General features: G+C 36.3%; 3 protein-coding genes across 3 annotated transcripts in view; 1 reads left to right on the top strand and 2 right to left on the bottom strand.

Moving 5' to 3' along the window:
- Positions 1-154, bottom strand: part of PNN (pinin, desmosome associated protein) — a 12,160-nt gene extending 12,006 nt beyond the window's left edge. The window contains exon 1 of the mRNA XM_009887021.1: positions 66-154. Coding sequence (XP_009885323.1) covers positions 66-154 — 89 coding nt within the window. The remainder of the gene's footprint in view (positions 1-65) is intronic.
- A 27-nt stretch (positions 155-181) lies between these two features.
- Positions 182-4,759, top strand: TRAPPC6B (trafficking protein particle complex 6B). The gene is made up of 5 exons (XM_009887020.1): positions 182-246; positions 1,088-1,205; positions 2,669-2,752; positions 3,814-3,907; positions 4,587-4,759. The coding sequence occupies exons 1-5, from the start codon at positions 182-184 to the stop codon at positions 4,616-4,618; spliced, it is 393 nt and encodes a 130-aa protein (XP_009885322.1). The 3' UTR covers positions 4,619-4,759.
- Positions 4,760-6,854: 2,095 nt separating this feature from the next.
- Positions 6,855-11,729, bottom strand: part of GEMIN2 (gem (nuclear organelle) associated protein 2) — a 7,657-nt gene continuing 2,782 nt past the window's right edge. Inside the window, exons 4-10 of the mRNA XM_009887019.1 lie at positions 10,401-10,460; positions 10,128-10,238; positions 9,532-9,576; positions 8,732-8,800; positions 8,070-8,180; positions 7,807-7,865; positions 6,855-7,486 (exon numbers count right to left, since the gene is read on the bottom strand). Coding sequence (XP_009885321.1) covers positions 7,447-7,486; positions 7,807-7,865; positions 8,070-8,180; positions 8,732-8,800; positions 9,532-9,576; positions 10,128-10,238; positions 10,401-10,460 — 495 coding nt within the window. The 3' untranslated portion in view covers positions 6,855-7,446. The remainder of the gene's footprint in view (positions 7,487-7,806; positions 7,866-8,069; positions 8,181-8,731; positions 8,801-9,531; positions 9,577-10,127; positions 10,239-10,400; positions 10,461-11,729) is intronic.

Here is an 11,729-nt window from a genome sequence, read left to right as displayed (position 1 = left end):
TTCCCCTCCGCGGCCGCCCGCTCCCCCGCCCGCCTGGCCTGCTGGGGCCGGCAGCGTCCGCCCACTCGGTGGGAAGCTGCTCGCTGCTTTGGGGGGGAGAGAGAGCTGCGGATGGCTCCCTCTTATTAAACGTTCGGGCGTCCTCTTTTGGCATCCCGTTCTTGCGGCGACCTGTGTTTGAATGCCGCAGGACAGTTTGGGAGGCTGCGTTTTCCCAGTGCGTTCCATCAGGAAAACGGAGTCAGCGTATATGGTTACTTTTAATACTTATGATCCTTTTCAGTTACACCTCTTGTAGACCTAGTTTTGCATGTTTTGTACTCCTGGTACATTTCATGATTTTCTTCTCTTTCTATCTTCTTTCTTAAACATAATTTTATGATTGGTTACTCTATTTCGTTTTTCTAAAGCACTCTCAGTCCTGGAACTTCTCGACAGAGTGCGTTTCCTCCTTGTTTCCCCAGGGCCTGCGGGGGTGCACGATGTCTTGCTGCACATTGAACTTCAGCACCCTCGTTCTGAGGTTTTGTGGAGACTCTTGAACTTCTGAAGTCATGCTTTCGTTGAACAAAGTGGTGTTTTAGTGCCGGATAAAGATCCTTAGGGAGGATAAAGGGAGAGAATTCTGAAATAAACAAGAGAAAGACGTCCCTATTTGGGAAACTGGAACAAGTTTTACATGCTTGTTCCTATGTGTTTTGCGTATTTGAAGGGCTCCTTCTGAGCGGTAGTGTAGGTGTGAGCTTTTTGTTTAGCTTCTCTTTAGACATTTAGGTGAAGATAACACTGATGGAGTGCTTTGCATCTTTCTGTACTTCCAACTGTCTTTAATAATCATATGATTAAAACCATTTATTCTGCTGTCACATTGCAGGTATTAAGATAACACTGTGTTGCTCTTAAGTTACACTAGTTGATGAACGCAGAGTGATGTTAGAATGATACTGTACAAGGGTTGGAAAACTAATTTCTCTAACAGCCTCAAAAATAATGTTGCATAGTACATTTCTTTGTGTTTTCTTTTTCTGTTTAATTGCTCAAGTTATGTGTACCTTCATTACTGATATATTTCTCACTTATCTCTTAGGTTTACAAAAGATACTGCCAGGTTCAAGGATGAATTAGATATTATGAAGTTCATTTGCAAGGACTTTTGGACAACTGTATTCAAAAAACAAATAGATAACCTAAGGACTAATCATCAGGTACTAATGCTGTAGAATAAGATTTGACTAGTTGTGAGTTACTAGTGCGTTTTTTGGTTCTCTTGGTCCAGAATTAATTATATGATAAACACAAAATGTTCTTTGTTTTGTTCAAAAAGCAGAATTTTAAGGTTCATGTTAGCATGTAGCTTCAGAATACAATTTAATAATTGCTTGTGATGTCTTTATTGCCACCCTGTTTGAAAAGACTAAATACTTTGAATTTCATATGTGCTGTTTCAGAGTTGGAAACTGACAGGACAGTAATGGTTATAGTTGATTAACACTTAAAAAGGAACTTTTTATGTATCTTCCAATAAACTTTAGTAGAAAACTAGTGCGAGAAATTGATATTGCTGTCTTAACATCTGTTTAACTAGAATGGCTGCCTTGAAGTATTTTTGTTATTTTGAAGACTTTTTACCATTTTCAGCAGTTGAGACCCTTGGTTGTACTCTACTGAACATACTTGTATAAGAAGCATCTGAAAAACTTGCATGTTGGTGACATTGTGTTGTATCTACGTCCTTTCCTATATAAACAGCCACAGTTCTTAAAGCAAGATCAAAATAATGTAAGGAGCCATTTTACTAGAGTAAAAAATCTTTTTCCTTTTGAATGACTTGGTTTTCTTATGGCCATTTTCCTGTTGTATCAGAGCAGGAACAGGCGAATTTGTACAAGATTGTACAGAATTTGTGTCAAATAGGTTTTATTTTTCAGTAAGCTGTTTATCAAGTAATAACAATTAATAATTACCTTATAAATTTGTTTTTGAATTCGGAGAAAGCTGCAGTATTGAGCCTACGTCTCAATTGTATATGCAGGCTTAATTGAATTTTGAGGGCTATGAAGTTCCAAAGTAGCACAGTCATTAGCAAAGAAATTAAAATGACAGGTGTAGATTAAGCTATACTGTGTTCATACTTAATTTATTAAAATGCATATTGTGGCACAAAATTGTAATGTAGAAAAAACCCTAGACTTTTAATTTGATCATCTGCTGGGTGTTGTTGCCTGTATCACTCACTGTTCAAGAAGATAATTCTCATTGAATTTGAGAATAAGAATAATGGATTGCATACCAAATGAAGATTAAGATTTGAATCTAGAAACTCAGCATGCATTTGGTGTATTAACAAAGACCTTATATGGGACTATTGTTTCTGAGCACTGGAAGGACTCTTCCAAGAAGAATGTAAATAAACTTTTTTAGGATTAACTGATCATATTATTATCTAGGGACTTTGTTGTAAACTCACAATTAAGTATCTTCTCTTTTGTTTTGATAGTTCATGTAAGTAAATAGTACAGTTTAAGCTTAAATGACATATACCTTAATCTAAAGTGTCATTTTTCAACCTGAGAACATTTATATTGTATCTACGAATCCCTTCACATAAAATGTTGATTACATGTTACTACATATTCAACTGAAAAAACTTCTTTTTTTTTTTAAACAGGGTATTTATGTCCTTCAAGACAATAAATTTCGTCTCTTGACACAAATGTCTGCGGGAAAGCAGTATTTAGAACATGCACCAAAGGTACCCTTCAGTTTTATCCTTGGGATCTACCAGATTGATTTCAATTATCTTGATCTGTTAATAACAACTTTAAGTTTTGTAACTGAATGGATACAGACTCTTCAAAAGGGCAGCTAAAGTTTAGTTTCCAAGACCTGTGCTTTTTAGAAATGCACCTTGTTTTGGAACAGTGGATTTGATTTATGGTTCAAGAAACAGTCATAGTCATTGTGAAACTTGCTGTTGTCATGTTTGAGTTGCTTGATGGTAGGAGCTGGTCTGCCATGATCTCCCACTATCACACAAATTCTTTCTTTCTCTTTTTGGAAAGCATGTGCTTTCAGAAGCTTTTTTAAAATTTCCAAAGCACATTTAGAAGGTGCTATTTGTTACCTAGAATAAGCTTCTGAGATTATATGAACATTCAGAAAGATCTTCCGCCAATTAAAAATAGTTTTGATTGTAGATACTGAGTTAGGGAAATAGTTAAGGTAAGTAAAATCGGTGCCTTTGCAGAAGCTGTTATAAAGCACTTTGGTTCAGGTGGATGTAAGAAATGGTGCATTCAGTTCCATTTTATGGTTTCTTAATTCTTGATCTCTTTAGTTATCACAGTTGCAACCTGCTGTTCTTGGGATTTTTTTTTTTTGGTGTTTGCTGAGGTGTTTCTTCTGTTTTGCAATGTGTATTCTAAATACCTGCAGGCCCTTATATTCTAAGATGCAGCCTGTGCAAGAATGCTGTCTTGGAATGTTTCTCCTTCATTGACTTCAATACCAGTTGCTAATTTCAGCCAAGTCTTGGGAATAATTTTTTTAAGGATATTAAGTTCCTACAGGTTTAATGGAAATAGAAACAAGTGACTCAAGATAGATTTCTCTTCTTAGAGGCACTGTATTGTAAGCTCCGCTGTACCAAATATTGGAGCTTTCATCTATTAGAGACGTGACAAAGTCTCTCAAGCGTAGTAATAAAATCTTCATATTGTCCAAGTGTTAAGTCTTGTTCTTGAGTACTTAGTTTCAATCCTTAGTAGCAAGCTTCATCCTTGACCCTTATTTAAAGTGCAACTTTGTATTTAGTATTTAGCTTTTACCTGTGGACTAATCAGAGGAGGCCTATCGAATTTGGGAATAAAGAGTATTGTAACAGCTGAAGTTTCATCAATGCCTGCATGTAAGTACTTCTCAGAGTTATTCAATTATTACCTCACTTGGTAACTGTCCTTACTGACTTCATCATTGTATAAGTGTTAATCAAGGTGGGATTAGTTTAATGCTGCAGGGCCATAGGAGTCAGTATGACTTCAGGATATGGCTCGTCACTAAATAGTGTTTAGAAAATACTGACAGAGGGAGAACCTCTGTGATACGGAGTGGAAAGCAAAACTAAGAAGTTGTATTTACGTTTGGAAGCATCAAATGCATAAGGATGTATGTCCAGAAGGCTATTTGAACAAGTGAAGATAAAAGCAGCTAGATACATGCTCTTTCTCTGCAGAAGTCATTAAGAAAGTTAGTAAGTGAAGTCCATTGTAAATACCTAAGCTGCTTAAATTTAAAAATTTAAATAGACTTAAAAATTTCCACAGACTTTGTACGAATTTTAAATTTAGCTGACAAGACTGTTGTGATGTGGGACATGGATCAACTTAAAGAAAAAAAGAGAAGAAAGAAAAAGCTGTTCAGCTGGAGTTGAGTTAAATTTAAATAATGGCTCGATTGTTCACAATTAAACTGTAAGATTGAAATGTTCCTTACCGTTTCTTTTAACAAAATGATTACAAGAAAATAATTACTTGGACAAAATAACTCTAATGGTAATACTTTGCTCTGACTTTGCTTCTTCTTTGCAGGTAAATTTCAGGTGATGATACAGAAGATGTAGAGCACATTCAAATCTGGGTATCTACCTTAAAAATCCTTTGTCTGTGGATTCAGTATCTTGGTTCAGCTTTGTATGTAGCTTGTAAATTATAGCAGTGTGCAGCACAATTCCAAAATCCATAATAAATGTTCATTAAAATAACACTATTCTTGCATCTTGGTATGAAATTCATTCTATACCAAGGTGTTAATGTCCACATGGTAAAAACTGTCTAGCCAAAAGTTTTCAGCAAAATATTTCAGTTACCAAAACAGCACATATGGAAGACCAGAGGCATGTTTTAAGAGCAGAGTAAAAGCCTGACCAAGACTAAATTGGAATAAGAAACTAATGTGTTTTGTGTCACCTAACATGAATACCCAACTGCTGCCTTTCCCTGTTCACTCTGAACTGTGAGGCAGCAATTGCTTTTGTATTATTCTGAGGAGGCCAGGAACCAACAGCCTTCATGAATGGTCTTCAGTGGTGGCTTACTTCATTTGTAGGAATGATACAGGGCAGTAGAAAAGAGAACTTACTTCTATATAGTTAAACAGTTTCTTCTCCCTCCCTAAAATTAGCAGCTTTTTTTTGGTGTCAGAATAATTTTACGGCTGAGGTCATCTATATTGGCCAAAGAAGAAAATTTGTTTTAGCTTGTTGTTCATAAACTCAATATTAACATAACTGTTTTTAATTGCTAGCTACAACTCACTTCTGTAATGAGTGTGTGCAGGAAGATGATTAGGCCTGCAAGAAGCTATAAAGACATCACCAAGACTCTTGAGGACATTGGGGTTTGCTAGATACTGCTTGTAACAAGATTTGCATAACAATACATATCTTGCTGTAGGTAAGCATGAAAACACCTTGTTAAAACTTTTAATGAATTTGACTGTAAGACTTTTCTGTTGGCAGGTTCAGGCCTTAGACTTTCAAATGAATCATGATAGAAACTTACGGTATTTATTCGGAAGTGAGAATGCCTTGTGATAGTGATTCAGTTTCTACTTTGAGACCAGTAAATAACAGGCTAACTAGAAAAGCTGACATGTTAAAATAGCACTTTTGATTGTTATAAATACCTCCTGTGTTGGGAGAAGTGTATATTCTCCAGTTGCATGGTGGGCAAGAACAATGGAAGCTGTTCTTCCCTAGGCTCTAGGGAAGGTGTGAAGTTTGTAATGGATCAAGCCTTTTCTACATAGCTGTTACAGGCTGGCAAGCTATAGATTAGAAATGTGATAACCAGGTTATTGTACTTGAGCTTAAGATGTGGCCAAATTCTGATCTTTTCAGGCACTGTGAATGCTAGTTCAGATTAGTTGTAGCTGAATAACTTGACAGTTGTAGGAAACATCTAGAGCAGAACTCGAACTAGCAGGATACTGTCCCACTGGTTATAGAACTAGCAAAGATGAAAGTAGTTACAGTAGTATGGTACTTGGTGGGGATCAGCTGTTCAACTGATTGAAAACACTGGGTTCTTATAGTGGTAGTTTATAGTAAGGTTGCGGTTTGTTTGAAGTTGTAGGGCTAGAGAATTAGCTAACTAGTATTTTTGCATTTCATGGGTTCTTCAGTTGCCCACTCGTCCTGCTTTCAACACGCTGAAAATGTTATTAAAGAGACTAGAAAGAACTTGCACTGTATCTCTAATAGATGGATGCTTCAGTGTCATCACATTTTAGGCATCTGCAGCGTGATAGACATTCAGTATCAACATATACAGAGTCATTGTTACTTGCATCTCCAGAATTAAAACTTCAGTAGTTACTGTAATTTACTTTGATTTTTAACATTCCAGATGCAGAAGTGTCAATCATTCAAAGACATATTAAAGGTTTATCAATAACTGGTTGTGGTTAGTTATTAATTTTAATAGCAAGGGGAGGGTCTTAAATTCTGCAATATACAGAAAGCAGATGTCACTTAATACTGTCTCAATTTGCTGCTCTCAGCAGAATTCATAGTTCCTTTAACATGGATTTTTAATTGTTGAAGATAATTAGAACCAGAGGGAGTCACGTATGTACCAAGCAGATGCTGATACTCTTGGCAAAGCACTCCATGTTAAATATATAAATACACAAGCTAATGTATTTGTCAAGATACCATACAGAAAATAAATTTGTTCATTCTGTTTAATAAATGCTTCCATTAAAAGCATTGAATACAGCTGTGTAATTTTCACTGGTTTCTGCAACTGTTTACTAAAAGATAGTACTACTGCTCAGGAAGTGGTTACATTTATATTTTACTAAAATAATTGTTTCAGTAACTTACTGGTTATAGTTGAACTGCTTAGTAGTGCTTAAGCTCAGGAACCAAAGCTTGGAAAAAAAACGCATTCAGTCCTAGTTGTGTAGATTTCTATAGTAAGGCTGCTGTTAAAATAGTATGAAGAATGAGAAAAGCCATAATGTTTAAGAACACTCTTTAAAATGCTTTTATTAAAAAAGCCCTCAATAAGTGGGTGTTAGATAAGGAACAATAATTTGTAATGTAACCTCAGACTTCACCTAATGGCAGTGTCCACAAGATTACTCAGATGGTAGAAATTTCTAACCAAGAATGTAGTTTACAGAGACGGTGGCTTGAGAGATGATGCCAGACACTTCATGGACCATTTTACAGTGATGGTGGTGATGAGGATGATATTGGAGATGTCGACTATCTCATGCTAAACCTCAGCTTAAGTTATTCATAGCTGTCCAAAATGCATTATCGTGAGGGTGTTCTGAAGGGGTTGTATAGTTCAGGTCTGAGCAGTGCAGTGTCTTGCTGTTAACTCTCATAATGCCGTTTGTACTATGGCAACACAAAATACTTGATATTCTCACAACAGTCTAGGAAGGCTCATCAGCCAAGTCACGCTGATCGAAGTACCTAGTGGAGAGAAGTGGAGTATGGTAAGAAACCTCTAATGCCCCTTACTTTGCTCTGAGTTGTCAGACCCCTTGCTTTCTAGCTATTTGAGTGTTTCTATCATAGTTACAGCTTTGCAGTTCATGGGGCTCATCTGGAGAAACCAACAAGCTCACTTTACTCTTAGGTTTATCTTAACTCCTTTTAGCTAAGTATATTTGCTATGTAGGCCCAGGGTACTTTAATTGACTTCCATGTTAAAAGAATCTAGGTTAGGACAAGAGTAATCACACATTTATTCTGGCCATACTTTACTGTTTTAGATATGTAAGTTGCATTACCTGCTAACTAAGCAGATTATCAAGTTCAGAGCTGATATTTGTTCTTCATTCTTGTTCTCCTAAAAGAGAAATAAATATTATAACAGTTCTTTTCTTAGTGTGTCAAATAGAAAAGCTGTTACATGCCATGTTACATGCCTGTACTCTTCCCCTTATTCTCAAGCAAACTTAGGACATGAAAAATTACTTACCAAGACTTCAAGAACTAAAAAGTCATCCTCCTGATAATTTGCTAAGTTCAGCAATGTTACATTAAATCTTACCTCTAGTACTCTGACTTCTGAGCACCGTCTTGCCAGCTGTCGAATAAGTGAGTGAGCTTCAGGTAGCAAAGGTTTTTCAAGGCATGCCAACAGTGCATAAAGCCATCTACCCTGTGTGGAATCATATAACGAAGTTTTAATTATGAGCATTTCCTTTAAGTTTCATGCAAGTTTGATTTGTCATCACGCTAACGCAGGTAAACTTTCTGGTCTGTGCTGCACTTTGAAAGTTTAAATATGTCTTTGCCCGCACAGTCTCATGCATCTCCTAACAAATGGAGCTGTCGGTAAATACAGTGTGCAGCACCCTGACAGCTTAAACTGGTCAGAACCAACTGCTGCTGCAGTCTGACCCTCATCTTTCCCCAGCGCCGACACTCATCTAACCTTGTGGTTTAAGTTAGTGTGGGGAGCAATAAAAAGGGGAGGGGGTTTTGGTAGTACTTGACAGTCTGTATTTGTTGTTTTGTAATTAGCCTTCCAAAAAGTTCTGTGAATACTCATTTTAGTATCTAATCAAGAAAGTTTTGGAAGTAACTGAGTGCGATACGTGCATCTAAAGAACTCTTTAGAAACTAAAATAATTTCACAGAAAACTACGAACAATTTATCCCTTGTTTAATGTGTTCATGTACAAGTAGTTAGAATAAATTAAAAATTACCAGTTCTGGAGTAAATTTTTTCTCTCCAAACCAGCTTATCAGGTATTCTAAAACACTGGTTACTGTTGCCTTTAAAAGAGGAACAGAAAGAGACAATACAACACCTGCAATGTTTTGTTTTGCTGTCCTTCTACCCAAATGATTATATTATATAAAAAGCAATGTGATTTTTTAAAAATATACACATTATGTATTTCTACTCCTTTGTGATACTATATGGTATTTATTCTAGGTTGAAGTTACATATAAGGGTAAAGTAAGTATTAAAGCACCAGTTCCTGGAAAGAACTTTATATAAATGAATAAATAAGTTATAGATAAATAGCTACAGATGAGGAAAGAGACATCACGCTGACTGGCTGGTTCTGTATAAAGGTGACTAGTGGGAAACACAGTAGTAAAGGAGAGGTAAATGATTCTTCTGGCCTTGCAGTGTACGTAAGTGCCCACAATGAAGTTGAAGGACTGCACTTAGAGCATTACATGAGAAATCTTAAAACACTGTCAAGCATGTAATGGGGCATTCAGCAAAAATTTAAACATTAGATGTTCTATAGAGAAATTACAAGGACAAAATACTCTTAAAACTAGTCATGATAGATGTTCACTAGTAAAGTTGTTTGTAGCTGAAGGTGAGATGATAATTATGTGTTTTCCTTGTAAGTGTACAATGAATAGCAGTTGTAATAAACAATTGCCTGCTCTAGCACAGAAAAATAGACAAGTCTTCTAAACCAGACAGAATATGAAAAATAATGATTTATGCAATGTCACTATGTGATTCTAAGAGGTAGGCTTACCTGATTCATTCTGCTTACAATACTTAGCAAAGGGGGAAAGCCCACCTGGAAAAAAATCAAGTTGGAAAATGCAGGCATTATCATAAACATTTTTGTTCTAATTTAGAACGTACAAACATTTTAATGTGATGCTCAAACATCTGTAGTGATTTGAAAGTCTGTTCTGAGCTTTGAAATCTATTAAAAAAAAAAAAAAGCAAGATCAAGATAAGGTCCAGTCAAATTTGCTATCCAAGAACCTTGCTTTCACTGTTATTTGTTAAAAGGCTCACAATGAAGGGGATGTTTGCAGGATAGCACGTATGAGGAGAGGAACCATGTATCACCATTCAACAAAACACTAAAGCAGACTATGCAGAAAGCTTTCTGTTCAGTTCAGTAAGCAACAAAGCATAGCTTGCTTTAGCTGATAACAGATGAAGCAACTCTTCAACTTTTAGACTGAAGGGATAGACTTGTTCTCTGCTTCACTCAGTCTCCACTTGATAGAAATTGGACTTTCTGGGCTCACCAGAGAACCTACTTTCTATTTAGCACAAAGTGGTAATAAACAGTAGGATCGTTTCTCACAGTTATTCTTGAAGTCCTATACTCACCTTTATGTAATCAATGCCTAGATTTTCATTATCAGATAGTGCATCTATTTCTGAGTATACTCTTTCACCCAGGCAAAACTTCTTCCACCCTTCTTCATCCTCTGATTTTGGCTGAAGTAAATAAAAATAAATTAAACCGGAAATATTGCTATCTTGAAGACACTGAAAAAAAGACTTGATAATATTGACAAGTTGTTGCACTAAACTGTAATGCAACATTAACCACGGATTTAATGACTGGAAAAAACCTCATCACTTACGAATTCTACTCACCATAGTAACATTGCTGTCCAAATGTTGTGACCGCCAGTGATTTCTGTGCTTGTTCAGGCTCTGAGTAATTAAAACAAAGCCAAATCACAGTTTAACACTGCAGTTATTTTATCCTAGCCATAATTGCTCTTCATTATTCTTAAAATGTGTAAAAAGTGTCTTTTATGATGTTCTATAAATCAGTAGAGTTAAGTATTTCCCATGCCTCAATATTAAATGTAAACAAGTTGCTCATGCAGGGTTTTCAGAAGTAATGTTAAAGCTGAAGGAATTTTAAAGTCCACTGCATAAAGTTGAGGTAGTAAGCTTTAATAGTCTTCTAAACTTTTCTTGGTATAACAAGCTTAAGAAAAAAAAATAATTGATTTAGTTCAAAAGCACACATAAAGCCAATATCCTGTTTCCAACAGTGGTCTGTATCTGTATCAAAAGTCTCCCGAACTTTTGGAAAGAAAGCAAGTGTGTTTTCCCAGTGTATTTCTTTTACCTGACAGGGATGCTCTACAAGACAAATTGGCATGCTTGACAGTTTCCCGTACTGTCCTCCCAATTTTCCTCCCAATCCAATTGTCATTGTAGCAGTAAAAATGACCACTAAAAACACTGTAAGTAACAGTAATGGATGCACAGTGTTTGAACAAATGACATCTGATGCTCTTATTTCTCTTAAATATGTTTTAGGATATTCTCATACTTCACAGTGTTAATTCTGGCACAGATGAGAGGACAATTGATTTGTGCATAAAAGAAATCCGTACAGTGACTAGGCCTTGAAATGTCAGTTTCCTTAGTGCTACTAAAGCCTTGGATTATGTATAATACCCAGTATGCATTGTAGAAACAGGGGCTAGCTCAGTTAATGTTTACAATGTAGATGCAGTAGTACAGATCTCCCACCTTCACTGATTTACCTCCCTGAAAAAACAGGGTAAATGACCTCCTGCAAAGTTCAGTGCTACAGCAGCTTCAGTGCCGTTGGTTATACTTTAGTTACTTGAGGTCTTCCTACAATGCAGTATTAACACACTGTAAACGTGCCTTCTGCAGCACTGGAGTCCTAAATGATCTCTGCCTGTATCTGTATTATGTTTTGCATTTCACCCTGTTTGGACTGTGGATATAGAGACTGCTCAATTCTCCAGTTTTGTTCTTGTATTTAAGAGCAGGGCGCAAATGCAGTAGGAAGGATTTAAGTCTGTGCTAACGCTACAAACCTTACAAATACGTTTTACCAAATCAGTATTTTTCCTCATAATGGGTGCCACCACTGTCAACAGTACCCTAAATGGACAGCGTGTTCTATATACACGAATCTCCTGGTGGGTTAGA

The sequence above is a fragment of the Charadrius vociferus genome, unplaced genomic scaffold, assembly GCF_000708025.1.
Source record: "Charadrius vociferus isolate BGI_N301 unplaced genomic scaffold, ASM70802v2 scaffold14, whole genome shotgun sequence".
Lineage (NCBI taxonomy): Eukaryota > Metazoa > Chordata > Aves > Charadriiformes > Charadriidae > Charadrius > Charadrius vociferus.
Note: the sequence above shows the minus strand (reverse complement) of the source record. Positions and strands in the feature narration are given on the sequence as shown.